Below are 18,433 nucleotides of genomic sequence, written 5' to 3' on the forward strand. Positions count from 1 at the left end.
TTGATGTAATAAGGAATGGCTTTGCAATAAACTATTCTAAAATAGTTAAAATTAAATCCATTTCTGACAGGATCAATATTAAAAGCCATCCTGAGCTTGTAAGAAAGTAGAAAGACACACTTGATGCCTTAAAAATCTAAATCTTCAAGATATTATACATGGCTTTCTCTATGTGTATAATAATTAAAACCTTTAGATATTTGCCAATCTAGGTTTCTAAGAATATTGAAATGATCCCTCTGGAATCTTGAATCTGCATGGCCTTGTTCTAATTTTGGCTCAAGTATCACTTTTTCAATTAATCCTTAGATCTATGATTTTTCTAAATACATTTTCTTTATTCTGGAAAACTAGAAATCAGATTTAACTATGTCAGTATTACTTCTCACATTGTTCTTCTAAAACATGAGCGCCAAACTTGCAGCATCATGTTGCTGTCATGTGACATTTCGCTACGTTTTTCCCTTTGAGGAACCAGGGTGGACGTGGCCTGCGCATGACACATCCAGCCCTCGGACTACCAGTTTGACACCCCTGTCCTAACCAAAGGAGGGGGGGAGGTATCAGCAGTTACATCCACAATCCAGCAGCGAGTATTTCATGGAGCTCTTAAGATCAGATGACTTATATAGCCAATACTGGCAGAAATAATCGGGAAACTCTTCACACCAGTAGGTTACCTATTCAGTATTATCTGCCTACATACTATAGAGCTCTTTCTTTGGCCTGTTTTACTTCGTTTTCCTTCCATGTATTGGATGAAAGTGTAACAATACAAAGGTATTACAATGTTTGCAGAGAAAACCTGCCCTTCTGCCATGGAGAAACCTTGAGATTCCAGCCCACATCTGTTTCAGTATTCTTTCTGAAGCAATACAGATAGTCCTTTTTAACAGCCATTCATTTGGAAACCATTCAGTTTTGATGGCGCTGAATGAGTGATGTTTACAACTGGTTGTCAATGTTGTAGCTGTTCCAATGGGGGTCACACGATCAAATCCAGGCATTTGTCAGCTACCTTAAACATACGACATTTGTAGCATCCCATGATCGTGATCTCTATTTGCAACTTTCCTTGCAGGTTTCTCCTAAGCTAAGTCAAAAGGCTGGCAGGGAAGGTTGCAAGTCACTCCTGTAACTCGCTGCCACTCCTTCCATCTTTTCTTTTGAGCCCGGCTATAGAATTCAAGATTTGTGGGGATTTCATATTCTGTAGTGCCCATATGCAGTTATCCCCCCCTACCTCTACCAAGCTGGTCATCATGCTCACACCATGACAGCCATTTGTAACAGGCATCAGCACTTGGCAGCACTTACACCGTACTGCAACAGCCACCTCCCTAATTGGCCCCGTTCCATAGCACTTACCCACCGCTAGCCTGCTTGCAAACTGCCTAGGAATTGCAACTTCCTGCCAGCTTTCTCATTGACTTTGCTTGTTGGAAGCCAGCAAGTAGTTGCCAGGAGATCCTTACTTAATGACTTGTGATTCTGGTTTAACTATGGACTGTTGGGATTGCTATTGCTAGGCAGTATAGGCACATAACATACAGGTAGTCTTCGATTTACAACAGTTCATTGAGTGACTGTTCGAAGTTACAGCGGCACTGAAAAATAATCATTTTTCACACTTAGGACCATTGTTGCATCCCCATAATCACATGCTCAAAATTCAGACACTTGTCAACTGACTCATATTTATGACAGTCACAATGTCCCAGGGTCATGGGATCCCCTTTTGTAACCTTCTGACAAGCAAAATCAACGGGGAAGTCAGATTCATTTTACAACCTGTTACTAACTTAACAACTGCAGTGATTCATTTAACAACAATGGCAAGAAACGTCGTAAAATGGGGAAAACTCACGTAACAAATGTCTCACTTAGCAACATAAATTTTGGGCTCAATTGTGGTTGTAAGTTGAGGAGTACTTGTAGTGTTTTACAATTGCATTGCTAAGCGATGAAAATTCTGGCCCAATTACTGTTGGTAAATGAATTCTACTTGTATGCATCCTATTCTTATAAGTTTATTTGTTAAAAACCTGTGAATGATTTTATTTACTTTTTACTGTTATGACTATAACCATAACAACTTTAAAAGAAATGCATAATATTTTCAGCTGCCATTTATTTACACAAGAAAACTTTGTCCTACTTTTTGGATTATATAAATATACAGTATTTTCTTAATATTGTTTGTTTTTTTATCTCTTTATGTTACATTGACACCAAGAAAGTATCTATTTGTGCGTGCCTGTGTGTATTAAATGTATTGCCACAAAATGATACAGACTGACACATTTAGTAGTTCTGTAATTTGAAATTAAAATAGGCTTTCCTGTCTTATCTATTCCTGGTAAGGTTAGCATTTGTAAATAAAGTCTATCCACTTAGACCAATAGTCAGCTCCATAGGCTCACCTCTACAAAACCTAGCCAAATTTCTCGCCAAACAACTACAGCCCTATGCAGAATCCATCAACTCACATGTAAGAAACTCATTCCAGTTCATCGAGATCATAAAGAAACAAAAGTTACAACCCAGCGACTTACTAGTGAGCTTCGATGTCATATCCCTCTTCACCCAAGTGCCAATAAAAGAAGCCTTGACAGCCATCCAAAACAAATACAACCCCCCCCAGCACATCCTAGATCTGACCAACCACTGTCTATCCAATACATACTTCACCTACAATGGACAAAAATACAAACAAATAGAAGGAGCACCCATGGGATCACCCCTCTCACCTGTCATCGCAAACCTCTACATGGAACACTTTGAAACACAAGCTCTAGAAAAATACGATCACAAACCCAAACTCTGGCTCAAATACGTAGATGACACCTTCATAATCTGGCCACACGGGAAAGAAAAACTGAACAACTTCCTCACACACCTCAACAGCCTACACCCCAAAATACAATTCACCATGGAAACGGAAGCTAACAATCAACTTCCCTTCCTAGATGTCTTGGTATACAAAAAACCCAATGGCTCCCTAGGACACACCATCTACCAGAAGAAAACACATACTAACCGCTATCTATATGCACTCTCACACCACCACCCAGCACAGATCAATTCCGTAGCTGAGACACTCATCTCCAGAACAAAATGCTTAGCTGATGAACAACACCTAAAAACCGAACTAAACACTCTCACCAACATACTAACAGCCAATGGATTCCAAAGAAAGAAGATTACCCACCTAATCCAAAAAGAAACCCCAACCAAAATCCAAGACAGAGAACAAGAGAACGGCAAAGCCCTCCTCCCATATATAAAAGGCACTACAGACAAAATCAGCAAGATCCTCCAAAAACACAACATTAAAACAGCATTCTGCACAAACAGAAAAATATCCACCATCCTAAGAAACCCTAAAGACAAAATCGAGTTAGAAAACCAAGGAGTATACGAAATCCCTTGCACCGCCTGCCCCACCACATACATTGGACAAACTAACAGGAGAATAAGTGCACGCGTTGAAGAACATAAGAACTCAATCAAAAAAGAAGAACCGACCTCTTCCCTGGTCCAACACCTTAAAGCCACAGGACATGAGATTGACTTTAAAAATACCAGAACTATCGCCAAACCGAACACTTCAACAACAGAATAATCAGAGAAGCCATAGAGATAGAAAAACGCCCACACAGCATGAATAAAAGAGATGACACCTCCCGCTTACCAGCCATTTGGAAACCCGCCCTCATGAACAGACGAGTACCTAACATGATGAATGACACCAGACCCACACCCACGAGGGCCACACAAGATGCTACCACCACACTTCCACGTAAAAAGCAGACTCACACCCACACAGAAGATGAGACCACCACAGACCAGAAGCCGCACTGCAGCTGCATCACTACCCACTTCAAACCCCCTGAGCCATACATGAAGCGAACTGACCCCCACCATGAAGATGCAGCACGACCACGAACTCGAAGCCAAACAGCAAGATCACAGCTCACCAGCTCAAATCCCCAGTAACTAAGACCAATCTGAGCACAACCAAGCCCCCACCGGAACAGAACACACCTCCAGCCAATCAGAACATGGCCAACCCCCCAACCAATCAGAACACAGCCAAACCCCCAACCAATGAGAACACACCCCCACCCAATCAGAACACAGCCAAGCCCCCACCCAATCAAGTCACACCCCACTAGCAGTTAAAAGGAAGAAGCAGCTGCAAGCTCACATCACTCTGAGAAGCACAGAGCTGAAGACAGAAGCCTGAAGATGATGAATGAGACTTCATCGAAACGTTGCCTAGATACTTCCAATCTTACGCGGGAGAAAACCCGAATAACCAAAGATCCACATACAAATACCATGAGAACCTCAGAAAACAAATTATATATATGTATGTATGTATGTATGTATGTATGTATGATATGTATGTATGTATGTATGGCCTTCAGCTTTGTTGGTATTTTCCATCATTATAGTTGTGCTTTTAAAGTTGTAGCAAGCGTTTCAGCAGAATCTCATCTGCCATCATCAGGCTTCTGTGTTGTGTCAGACGGACACAACACAGAAGCCTGATGATGGCAGATGAGATTCTGCTGAAACGTGCTACAACTTTAAAAGCACAACTATAATGACGGGAAAATACCAACAAAGCTGAAGGCCATACATGTAATACCGCGAAAACTTAAGAAAACATATAAAACATATAAAACTTAAGAAAACACATATACATATAAGGAATGTAGAAGCCATGCTGTTATATATATTCTACATTCCTTCTGATTTCATCAACTCATTAATGGTGTTATGTCTTTTCTTAACATGGTCACTTACTTCTTTCTTCCCCCACTCCCACCTTTTTTCTAAATGGGGCGGGATGGTGATGGAATAAACCTACTTATTTGACCTTGCTGCTTAGCAGCATGCTTCTTCAATACTCTGGCAAGTGAGAACTGTTATTTCTCAGTAAAAAGGTTACTTTTATAAACTTTTGAATTACACATTTTTATAGAGAAGTGTTTTCTTAGCCTTTGGATTTTGAGTTGTTCTATATATCCCAAACTATAATGATATAGGTTCTGGGCATTCTTTGAAAGAAATAAAAACAAAGTTCCAGAGATATATATCACAAGGAGATGTTTAATCAAGATATCTAAGTAAGCTGGTGATGTTTTATTTTTCCCAAATGTCTTCTCATACAGAATTTTGGAACTCTTATGGCACATTGCTACCCGGCATTTGACTTTGGAGGTTAATTTCTTTTGGTTTCCATATCTGCCTTTTGGACCAGAATTTGAGGCTGCTGTAATGGCAGTTTTAGAGTTGCTCTCATGGCTCTGCAGAGTTGTTTGGATTAGAAATGTTTCTTTGCTAAACATGAATTTCCCTTTCCGATGTAACATATTTGCTAGATTTTGTCATGCTGTGAGGTGGTTTCCAATGAGTTAATCTGTGGAAAATGCTTTGTTATTCATGACTGGCTCAGGATTAATAATTCTTCAAGAACTGGTATGAGTCTTGCAAAATTGCCAATTTAATAAAAGGGCTTTCTTAACTGCAGAATTTAGGGAGTTTTCTCAAATTAACCCCGAGTTTTGTGCCTATGGTTTCAGTAACCAATATCCATCAATTACAGAAAAATACAAGGATGGTTCATATATACTAATATCAAACTATCAATGTCTGCAATTAGCATCTCATATTCACCCAAAGTATTTGTATTGTCACAGAGAAATACATAAAGCAGATAACCTTTCTTTTTTTAAAAAAAACAACTCCATAACATTTTCTTTAGAGGGATTATAATAAACAAGAATATTTTTTTTTGCATCGGTGAATCTACTAATTTTCACCAGGTGGTAGAAGTTGGCTGAGAAGCAGCTGTCTAAAAGTTCAGTACTGAACTCTGGGAGCAGGGTGCATTGGATGAGGTTCAAAATGTGTGCTTTGGGGCAGTGAGAAATTGAAGAAACTAAAATAATTAGTATTGGGAAAACATGGGAAAAAGTTAGATGGGTGATCTTAAAATATATTTTAATTACTGTATTGAAAATGTGTGTGCTTTCTTTTTTGTTTTAGGCCGCTTTTCCGTGGAAACTCTGATGTTGATCAGCTAGGAAAAATCTTTGAGTAAGTACTAACTTCTTGCATTTTTGTCAAGGTCATTTGCCATTTTTTGTCAAGGTCATTTGTTTTGTTTAATAAGTATACAGTATTCACTTATTTTGTTACACAAGAATCCAGATTACTGCTTCTAAACTGACTTACAATGTAGGTATTCCAAGATTATTGGATCTGGAATAAGATGTATGTAAGTCCCACTGATAGCAGTGAAATATGATTAGACAAAAATAATTTCCATTGTTTTCAATGGGAACTACATACAATTAACTTAGCCAACCCAGTGTATGCTTCAGTGGAGAAAATTAGATCTTCCTTTCTCAACCTTTCTTCAGCAAGACTTTGTATTAAAGTCTGAGTATATGGAGGCCGCTAAACGTTTCTGCTTTGTTTAACTTTTTAATAAGTTTTAATTTTTAAAGTATTGCCAGTATTGTTGAAGTGATGAATCCTATAAATATTAAAAGTCATGCTTATTCTTAGAGATCCTTCATAATTTCAAAAATGTCAAATACAAAAATCAAATACAAATCAATTCTATACTGCATTCAGATTTTCATCTGTGTATCAATATACATAAAGCAATGCTGTGAATGAGGTAGTATATTCAATTAAGTATTCTGGTTTCTGGTCAAGTAAACCGTATGAATGCAGAGGTTCACTTTTATGTATGGATTCCCTTATAGGATTAGATGAGGTGGCATTTGGGAAACAGGTACAGGAAGGGTTTTGTAGCTCTGTATTTGTTTGTTTTTTTCTGTGGGAAACGGGTCCAAATGGGTCTTTGAGTGTTTAAAGTTTTTGATCTCTGGGCTAGTGCTAAAAAGGCACTAAGCTAAAAAGCAGACCATTGAGTTCTCTTTAGCCATGAGAGCTAGCTGGAAGATTCTGGGCCAGTCACTTTCTCGCAACCCAAACCACCTCACTGGATTGTTGTTGTGGGGAAAACAGAAATAGGAAGTTGCCTTGGATATTTTTGCTGCCTTAAGTTATTTGTACAAATGATAAAGATGGTGTGTATATATGTATGCAAATGTGTGTGTGCGCACGCACGTACACTCACCCCTATCTATTTTCTAGATATTTTTATTTTGAATTAAATATTTTCAATTGTTGGTTCTGGTTTACATTTCCTGTACTTTACATCATGCTATGTGAATCATCAATATGGTTAATTTGTCATGCACTGAATAGTTTTTCCTGTGCAACTTTTTAAAAAATCAGGTTCAAATGGTTTCCCTTTTCAGAATCTGGCAGTTATGCTGTAGTTCATTTATGTCTAGCTTTAATGCATTTACTCTATTTTTATAATACAAGAAGTATGGCAGCCTTGCTGATTTGTTTTGTTTTTTTGTTAATAAGATGACATATTATGGTATTTCTGGTCAGTAAATGTCAAGGACAAGAATAGTAGGAGTAAAATACCCTGTTTTGTGTGTTTATACTTGATGCAATTACTTTCATAGAAAAGAATTTATTTATTCATTTATTAATCAGGAAAAGCAAATGCAAATTTGAGTATTTCTTATTGTACAGATTATACAGGAAAAAACTCCAATGGTTCTAGCATTCTAAACTAATAGTGATTTTTCTTACTGTGCAAATGTTTCCCTATACTTTTTTTAAAATGAAAATGCTACATATATTTTAAGATGGAATTCATCACATTTTCTACATATTGGAATATGCTAATCAAAGGAATATTATAGTACATGAAGTTACGTAACCAGTATATAATGCAGAAAGGAAATGGACCTTTTTATTTTTACATTTGATACAATATAAAGTTTATCGCCATTGTCATTATTTATATCCAAATATTCTTATATAGGTCGGCATTTCCAGATATTTAGATTGCAACTTCCTTCACGCCAATGACTGGGAGTGATGGGAGTTGTAATCCAGTCCAACTGGAGAGTGCCAAATTGATATATAATTCAGATTCAAATCCATCTATTTAATTTCTCTTGGATGATTTATAGAAGCAAAGTACTGTATTCCAAGGACATCATGCAATAAAAATGAACTTTCTTGGATCTAAGGATATTCAATATATATAAATTATAAACACACTGTGTAAAAATCTAATAACAGTACACCTCCGCTGTGCTCTACACTGTAGTCGTTCGAGCTTAAGATCTAAACTTTTATAAGTGAAATTTTGTAAAGTATTTAATCTTAGATTTATTTCATTGACATAATTTCTATCAATAAAGCCAGTTATAAAAATGAAAGTAAACAGAAATTCTAATTTATTTCCAGAGAGCTTTCTAGAGAAAGTATTATGTGGTACAAATAAATGTTAATTTTACAACTACTTATATAACAGTTCCAAAGAACTCCTGTTTATCCTGCAGTCTGCCTTCAGTACTGGCAAGGTTCAGTGAAACCTCATGTGGCTCTTTGGTAGTCAAGATTGGCACATTGTCTACCGAAGGACGAATATTCCACTGATGGTGTCTTCACAATGTCATTAGTACATCTCACAGCCAAAAAAGAAAAAAAGAAATCATTAAAACCTGAGGGATGCTGCACCCTTGTGGTGCGTAAGTGTTTAATTCCAAATCATCAGATGTAACTTGTGTCTTGTATTATACTAACTGCCATTATAAAGTCTATGTATTACATTTGAGAAGAAGTAAAATGAGAGCTAAATAGCCAACTTTCCATCTGTTAGATGCCATGTTTCTTTTTCATTTTTTTCAGAGTCTTTTATAAAGTTTTTGAGTTCTTTAAATTCTCAATTACAACTTCAAGTGAATTTTAATTGTATGAATGACCACATATGTTTCACTTTATTTTTTTCCACTATTTGGAAATCAGCATTTCCCTGTTTATATTTTAAGGTGCACCGTATACTGAATTTTGTTTAATATTAATGGTGTTAGCCACACTAATGTTTCTGTGCAGTTATGAGAAACTACATTTGCTCCCGCTCCAAATCTTCAAATAAAATTTTCTAATAAAAAGTGTAACATAAAGAATAATTGAATGTTCTGGGGAAGCATATAGGTAATATGGACATGAGACAAATATTTCTTCCTAAACTATTTAAAGGGCATCAGTTCAACTCCGAACCTTCAATACTATGAGATCATCTTTTGAGAATGTACTAACTCAGCATTAACATTAGAGTTTGAGAGGCATTTAAGACAAGACTCTTTTATTGGTAACTTCAGTCCCACAGAACATATTTCCAAAATATGTAATGGTGGCACCATTTGTGATATTTTTAAAAATACTCTAAAACAATGATCCCCAAGCTTTCTGATTCCACCAACCAGCAGCGGTGGCAACGGAGGGTGGTTGGGATGGTTTTGTACACGTGTGCAAGTCACGCAAATGGAGCTTCCCGCATTAAATTCCCCCATTTCATTATTTCAGCTGTCATTTTAAAAGAAAGCAATTAATGTAAGATGCCTCTACAATTTTGTATTGAAAGCTCTTAAATAAAACAATGAAAATTCACAATTGAGAACCATCATCAGATACTGAAACAAACATGGTGAGAATGTTTTACCTGGAATAATTGCTTGTTTTTATCTTCTATACAGAGTAGTTGGTCTTCCTGAAGAAGAAGATTGGCCTATTGATGTTGCCCTCCCAAGGAATGCTTTTGCTTCTCAATCCCCACAGCCCATTGAACTTCTTGTAACAGATATTGATGAACTGGGCAAAGACTTGCTGCTTGTAAGTATCTGTCATAGTAAAATTTTAGAAATAAGCAGCTTAATACGGAACAAAAAAAGTCAGGAATATATATAACTGTCTGTTGCTGAGCTGAGAAAAAATATGGAAGAGTCTTCTACAGCATCAAATAAAAACCAAAAGAGCTTGAGAGATATCAAAAAATATCCTCAAATATAAACTTTGGGATGAGATAAGAATCTCAAATCTAAAACCACAACTTCATCTTCACTACACAGAATAAACCAAGAACACCCAGAAATCACAAAATACTTTAAGGGAGACTCTGAAAAAATTACTTATTTGTTTATTTTATTATTAAACTTTTTATTATTAAACCCTGTGTTGCCAAAGGCAACTTTAGGCTGTGTTATCCCAAAGGAGTGGATCTTTGGGCATAGAAAGAGTATAGATAACTGCATTCATCTACTAGAACCTCCTGTGGACTTTTTCTTCCCTCTCAGAAACAGCCTGTAGTATTAGGGTTTGGAGAATGTGAGACAGAATAAAAGATGGTGTTGAAAAGATCAGATTAGGGTGTCCTTTGAGCCTTTCTTGAATTAATAGGCTTAGTTATATAAAAAAAAAATCATATCAATAACTGAATGTCCTCTCTCTGCATTCTTAAATCATTTCATTATGATTGACTAAAACAGGCCCCTGCTATACCATATCAATGCCATAACTTGGACTGCTATTGGTTTCTGTTAATATAAATGAAGGAATACTTTTATGATGTCTAGTTTTCCTAAGAAATATTTTAAAAGAGGATATACTCCATTTGAAAAAATTTAACAGTATTTAGATACTTTATTAGTGGCATCGTGATTTTACCTCTGTATTTCATTCAACAAGTGTTGCAGCAAAATGATTTTCTTTTTCACAGATCAAATTATACACATTAACAAAAAAAATCTGAGGTAGAATAATTACAGTACTTATAATGAGATCATATCAATCAACATAAACTATCAAATTGCGCATTCAAAATTTATTGTAATTTAATAACTTGGGTAGTAACTGTACAGCATGAAAAGTGCATGAAACAGCATGAAACAAAATATTACTCTTACAGTATATACATAATCATCTAAGAAACTGGTGAGCAAATGAATTCAATATCCCATACAATTGCAGAATATATATCTTTTTTTTGGTAGTATAATAACAGCTAATACTTCAGAACTGATGTGATCTTGTTGGGGATTTTTCTTAGTACATTTATTAATAGCGTTAATGATAAAGTATAGTCATCTTCAAGCTGAATTTGACTCCTAGTGAGTCTCTACTTTTCCTGATAAAATATAGGCCACTGATGGCTAATCTTTTCGGCCCAAAGAGCGTGTGTATATGCGTATCCCCAAAATGCCCTGCACATGCGCTTCACACTGCGCGTGCATGCATGACCCCCGCATATGCACCCCTCCCCCCGTGATGCACGGCTGAGACCCAAAGACCAGGTGGCTGGGAGGAGGCGTGCGCACATGCACAGCAGAGCTGAACTGGGGCAATGGCTCATGTGCCCTAGGTTCGCCATCACAGGTATAGGCAATCTTTGACTTGCTATCACAATTGGGAGTGAAATTTTCATCGCTAAACGATGATTGTTAAATGAGTTGTGCTTAATTTTGTGATTTTATTGCTCCTGTCATTAAGGGAATCTGGCTTTCTCTACTGACTTTGTCAGAAGTCCCCAGGAAAGATCAAAAATGACAATCGTATGAAACCCAAGACTCTTCAACTGTTGTAAATATATGCCAGTTGCCAATGGCCTGGATTTTGTCATGTGATGGTTTTAAGTGTGTGGACTGATGGTCACTGTTCTCAGTACCATTGCAACTTCAAACAGCTGTTAAATAAATGATTGTAAATTGAGAACTACGTGTATTCAGTTTATTGATTTTTCTCACTATTTATTGATTTTTCCAATCTAATCTAAGATTTTTTGGTTTTCTGTTGGTAATACTCTTTCAAGTATTACCTGGACTTGATTCTGCATATTTTTTCCCCAATAAGAATAATTACATGCTTACATTCATAATTACATGAATTGCCGATGACAATATAGACAAAAGCTTTGACTATATCTTAAAAAAGATCACTATCTAATAAATCTTTGCCTTTTCTTGTTAAGTCACTGGGTCAGCAGTAGAAAAAGTGAGTTGCTGAATCCTTCAGAATGTTGCCTGCTACTAATTGTTTTCTCTATCTTATACAGAAATGTCTGACATTCAATCCTATGAAGAGAATATCAGCTTATGATGCCTTAGCCCATCCTTACTTCCATGACTTGGAGAAATGCAAAGAGAATGCAGATTCTGATGTGTCCTCCAGTCAAAACTCCACAGAGATGAATTCACTGTAAGGCTTTATCAGGCTAACCTAAGGAGAAACAAAGCTTGATAAGATCACTGTTAAAGGTAAAAAGCATCATTGTATGTCTGAAAACGTTCTTGAAGACTTCATGTAATTATGTAGTTCTTCAAAATGATGCTCTGCCTCTCCAAGGGAAAAAAACACAGTTAGGCATGTCAATACAGTGCAAAATACAAAAACTTTATAGCTTGGTATTTGTCTGGAAATCTTCAGGATGAAGAAGCTGTTGATCACTTTTGCTGCCTTTTTCTTCTAGCGTTGAACGATGCCACCATGGATTAGAAGAATTCAGAGTCTCTGCCAAAATATGACTTGATTTCTGTTTCTGGGTGCTGAAGTTTGATGTGCCTCTCTCCTCTGGGAGTTATGGTGGTAGTTTGTTTAGCTGTTTATTTTCTTGATCTTGAATTCAGAAATATTGTTGAAGTAATATTTAAAAGGGTGACATTGAACTATTGATTCTTTCTACCCTAAAGTTAAGAGAAAAATGTAAACAAATACATCTGACTATTATAATCCATAGGTTCCTTCCCTAATAAGAGATGGAAATGATAACTTTTGTTGTGTCTGTGACTTAATCTTCAAATATTAATAATATACATATGGTAAAGGGAACAGGTGATTTTAAAGAAATTAATTCGTAGCAATCATTCCTAACACCTACTCAATTTATGTCAATTGCACAACATTTCATCTATGAAATGTTGCACATTCTTTTCTAATACTACACTTCTATGATTTGGGAAATTATGAATTACAGATATGTCATTTTCAGAGTCAAGGATGAAATAAGAACAAAAATAAGTGTTCCTATATACTTGTGTGTATATATGAGCACTTAATTTTGCTTACCCACACATGCACATATGTATACATAAACTAAAATGGCAACCTGAAAATATCTCCAAAATAAGCCCTGTTAGATTTAGTAAGGCACAACTGTGTATAGAATCTTTAATAAATTACAGACTATTCCCACTTATTTGGGACTGAACTCCCATTGAATCCTTTGTGAATTTCTGCACAGCACATACAAAAGAAAAAAGAAAAGAAAAAAATCTGCAGTCCTGTGCATTTCTCTCTTGAGGGTAAATTATTTTGAACAAAATGTTCAACTGCAGATATATTTAAAGCTGGTCCTTTGAAATCTCTGGGACAACAAATTAAAATCCACAGGGATTATAATGGAAGTAATGTACTGAAGTACTGTATGGTGGTGTAAACATGGATCTAGTTTACGGAGACTTAATTCTGAATAAACATGCATTGGAGTAGCATGCATTGAGAAACCAGGTGCTTGTAGCTGACATTCAAGCCTGTATGTCATGATTGCAATTAACTCAGACATCAAACCATATAACCTTCACATTTGCTTCGAATTTCTTCCAATCTGACATTTAATATAATTCAATAGACTTTATTTTTCTATATGAAAATGTTAGTAAACCATACTGCACTGCCCTGCTTTGCCTTTCACATTTGCTTTATTTGTAAGTCAACTTTAATGAGTAAGTCACACACGTCAATATAAATATTTTAAATCTTGCATTATATGTCTATGTTTTTAGAGTTTTTGTAAAAAAAAAATAGAATTTTAAAAAGAAAATTTATTTTTGTAGTATGATTTGATAAAATATTCTTAATCCACGTCTCACTTGGTTGCCTCTAATATAGCTCCAGGGCAACATTAATGGTTGGAACAAATCAGAGGATACAGGTGCTACTGAAACTAGTCAATGGATTGCCTTCTTATCAGTTATAATTGTTGCTCTGCTATCTAATAATCCTTTTCAATTTACTAAGTTGTATCAACTATTTCTTCATACTTTGAATATTAATTTCTGGAATAAGTTCCCAATATTTTCATGTATAATACTCATACATTTTATTTGTAGCCTATATAAGGGATGAAAAAGTACATGAATCCAAAAATTCAGCATTGCATTTGGTTTATTTTCCTAGGTGGTGTATCTCAATAATTTTTTCTCAGTGGAACATAGGTACATAGGACTACAGTTGTCCAAAGTACTAAACAAAATATCTTGCTATAGAAGTTTGCAAACCTATTTCAAATTATTTTCCAGAAACTGAAACTCTGCTATGCTGACATTTTGCATTTATCTTGAACTTCTGTAGAGTAACACAATGACAATTACTGGTTTTTAGTTACTACTATTGCAATCCAGAATGAATTTAAGAGAATTTAGTATTTTATGGGAATATAAATGAAATTATTTCAGATTAAGCAACAGCAGATATGTCATACTTCACAAATATGAGCAATTCAAGTAGCCTATTATATTTCCAATTTTTACATTGTGGAGATGCAGTGACCAAAAGAAATACTGAAGAACAACTTGTTAAAAGGCAGAGCTCTGAAAAAAAAGCCAATATTGTATTCCTGATATTTAGTTAGGAAGGACAAACCTACCTTTAACCTTGGATAGCTGGTTTAATTCAAATAGTAGATAAATTAATAGTTGAATGGTTAAATGTAGTATCCTATGTTCTTTAAATACAGTTTCTACTCTTCCTGATGAATCCTAGTTATTACATCTATATCATATAGTTCTAAGCTGAATGTCTAATTGCTTCTCTTAGTTTCAAGATACTATCTTTACAAATATAAGAACGTTTGTTCTGCAATTCATGTTGCCAACTATGTGCAATAGAAATTATTCAACTTTATGTATTTAGATTTGGCATAGATTTAGCTCAGGGAATCCCTGCAGAAGAATCTCTCCTGCTACCAGTTCAGTTCCTTGGCTCTGACCCAAAGGACTTGCCCTAAAACTCAACTGGGCTTGCAGTTTCCAGCAGAATTTTTCACTTTGTCATTTCTGACCATAATTTCTTAGGATGTGACAGAAGATCCTGTGAGGAGTTTTGAGGTGGAAGCGACTCAAAACCTTGCTGCAATTTGAAGGCCATCATTTACAATATAGCTCTTTGGGCTAAAGAGCAATAGATTGGATGCTGAGCAACAGTATTCTGGCAAAATTTTCTTGCAGCATGATAGGAGTCTTTCGTGTGTGTATTGTAACCTGCACCAGCTATACTGTTCATCAATGTACCATAAAATGTTTGTTTTGTTTATGGGAATTGTTTAGGTTAGCTAGTCTCATTTTTAACAGGAATGTGGGGACATTAAATGTACCACTGTATTTAACATTCTTCTTCTTTCCTGGTCTGAATATACGCTTACATAGCAATTCAAAGTTTGCAGTCTAAAATAACATGTATTGAGTTCTAGTATCTTATTGCAAGGTATTAAATTGAAGTTTATCTTTAGTATCTTCTATTTTAACCTCTTGGACAGCAGTATATCTCAAGCTGGTTTTGCTTGCTGTCAGCCGTTTTCACGACTATTCCTCTTGATAAAAGTTATATCATGTATGTATTTTGTTACTTGTTTATATAAAATATGCATATATTATTCACTTTTTATATTGTTCAGATTTCTTGGCTGCTAGAAATTACAATTACTTTAAAATGTAGGATAATTCAGAAAGATACAACCTCAGATATCTTTACAGTTAACAATATCTTCTTTATGGCTTATAGATTTTCTCGTATTGCATAAAAATTCATCCAATAATCCAGTACACACCACATTGAGTTTTAAAAAGTTAAGCATATTTACAGCATTTTTTTAAAAAAAGCTTTTAGCAAGTGCTCCTCTTTTAATGAGGTTTGTTAGCATGGTTTGTGGTTTAGAAATTTTTTACCCTGCATGATGTCAGGATAAATTAACTGCACATATTTTATTAAATCATTATAAACTATTTTATATTCATTATATTTCACTTAATTAATACATATAGATATAATTTTACTTGTGGAACACATGGAAGTGACAAACTAAATGGAATAAGTAAGAGTCAGGATTTCAGAAAACAGTGGATGTTAGTGTGGAGAAATTTCAGATATACTTAAGGGAGACCTCAGCATACCCTTAAATTTAAGTATCCATCTGATTATAAAGCAACAGGAAATAGCATGTAGGTGAGAGAACTACAAGAAAATGGAAATATGTTATCACCCTTCTTTTTCCAGCATAGAAACCAAGCAGACTGTTAGAAATCTCTAGAATAGCAGGAGCTGCTGGAAGGCATTCAAAGCTTAAATCTCCTCTGTCAGCTCACCAAAAGCTAATAAACTTATTGTTTTTGAGGTTATTAATCTCTAAACCCTTTTTTTTGAAGACTGTTTTGATGTTGACTTTCATCCAGCAATTTGCTTCCTTCTCGGGATATTTAGTATATTGTGTTCATAATATTGTTAATTATATTGTCAAAAATTAATATAGTCAGCCAGTTGTATGTTTAGCAAATAAAAGCTTTTGAATAGTTTCAATATACATTCTAAAGGATCTTGCAGGGAAAATATTGTTTTTTTGATTTTTCAAGTGTGCAGTCTGTTCGCTTCTTTTTATATTTATCTAATTACAAATTCTAGTGGAATTTTCAGTCTAAATTATGTCATTTAAAGCTTTAAATGTTGACTAAATAAAGCCTTTTCTGTCAACTCTTATCCTGATGACAAATCCTCTGGCTGCTGATGCCATTCACAATATATATTCTTCATAACCCCAATGTAGATGGGTTTAACTTGACAATTTCCAGTCAGTGGCTTCTATTTTTGAAGAGTATGTATTTTGCATCACAAGCTTTGATTTATTAGGATCTATTGTTTCTCCTATCCATTGCTAATGTCTTCCAGTTGCAGGTGTATCTGGAAAGATCAGTGAGGGGAAAATGACAATTTGTATTATGTCATCAAAGAATGTGAATATGATGAAAATACACATATTTCCATAATATTGCATTTACAATATTGATCTCATTATGGCTTCTTATTGTGCCTATGTCTGATTTGTGAAGATAAGAAATCAGCACGCCCTTTTTACACAATATATACTACTACTTTTCTAAACTGCCTAGTGCCAGTGATTAGATCCTCATGTTATGCTAATCCATAAAATGGTTTGTTGGGTTATGTTATTGTATATTGTCAATTTTTTTTGTAAATCATACTGCAATTTGTGTGAGCTAATTCAAGAAATATGTGAACCCTATTTGTGTATTTGTTTTAATGATTTCTCTGATGTAAGGTATCAATGAAATAGGACACCTAAAACAGTGGATTATATTTTTACACCTTTACTATTTGCTGTATAGTATTCTTTGCATGTTGGAATACTTCTCTAAAATTATTTCTTTTTAGGTGCCTTTAGTCCAGAAAGACTATTTGCCCTCTTTTGCTAAAGCTATTTAAATTGTGTACATCTGCTGTATATGCTCACTCTATGAGCAAAGAAGTTGATTTCTGGGGCTAGGTTTGCCCTCCTAAGAATATGACCATTCATTGATTAAATACCTTACTCAGTAAGATTCTATAAGTTCAACATTATAACTTGAAATTCATTTTTTGAAAATGACAAAAATGTCTATACTCACTATCAAAATACATTTTTTTCAGTACATGTCATTTAATTTTATTTTGTTACATAATATTTTTATGTTCTTAATATTTTGGAAATGCAGTTATACATGATTAGTAGTTTTCTGTCTGTAGTTAAATTATATTTACTTTGATTTGAACTACCACCCTAAAGAAAGTTGTCAGTTTTAGAGTATATTAATGGGAATTTTATAAAGCGGCTTGATTATTATAAAGTTTCTGAGTCTATGGAACTTTTATTTCCATAGGTCTTTTATTTATCTTTTCTGAGCAACATATTAATGCTCACACAGTGAGGAATCTATGCTGCCGTCTTCAGGCAAGAAAATGAGAAAATTCTGCCCATAATTCCAGGCCATGGGTGCTTCAGTGGTTATACATAGATTCTATTTCTTCACTCACTTGAGTAAGAGACAGCAGCATTATTCTTGCGAAATTACATTCCAGTGAATTGCAATTGCAATTATGAATAAAGAACAACTTTTTGTATACCAGGTTTTCTGCACCCCACTGAGAACGGGGTGATTCCAAAATGATAGGATGTGCTAGGGTCTAACACGGCTGGCTGACTCACTTAATGGTATAAATGTTGATAGAATTATCCTAATGATGCTATTTCTGTAGCTCAGGGATGTCAACTTACAGCCCACAGGCCAGATGCGACATGCTCTGGCCGAGTTTAGCAAAAGGGGGAAGCCATATGTCATGTGACAACCAGAGTTTGACACCCCTGCTTTAGCTCAACTGCTTTGAGCTTTCAAGGCCTAGAATTAAACCTGAGGATTTTCAATCAGATGACTTTTCT

General features: G+C 35.2%; 1 protein-coding gene across 3 annotated transcripts in view; it reads left to right on the plus strand.

The window, feature by feature from the left end:
- Positions 1 to 12,714, plus strand: part of CDK6 (cyclin dependent kinase 6) — a 141,946-nt gene extending 129,232 nt beyond the window's left edge. For all 3 annotated transcript variants that reach the window (XM_087947712.1, XM_087947713.1, XM_087947714.1), the window contains 3 exons: positions 6,061 to 6,111; positions 9,657 to 9,792; positions 12,008 to 12,714. In XM_087947712.1, the coding sequence (XP_087803838.1) occupies positions 6,061 to 6,111; positions 9,657 to 9,792; positions 12,008 to 12,154 (334 nt within the window). In that variant the 3' untranslated portion in view covers positions 12,155 to 12,714. The remainder of the gene's footprint in view (positions 1 to 6,060; positions 6,112 to 9,656; positions 9,793 to 12,007) is intronic.
- Positions 12,715 to 18,433: the final 5,719 nt, after the last annotated feature.

The sequence above is a fragment of the Notechis scutatus genome, chromosome Z (assembly GCF_049901735.1).
Source record: "Notechis scutatus isolate UNSWTSFEM ecotype Mainland chromosome Z, rNotScu1.2, whole genome shotgun sequence".
NCBI lineage: Eukaryota > Metazoa > Chordata > Lepidosauria > Squamata > Elapidae > Notechis > Notechis scutatus.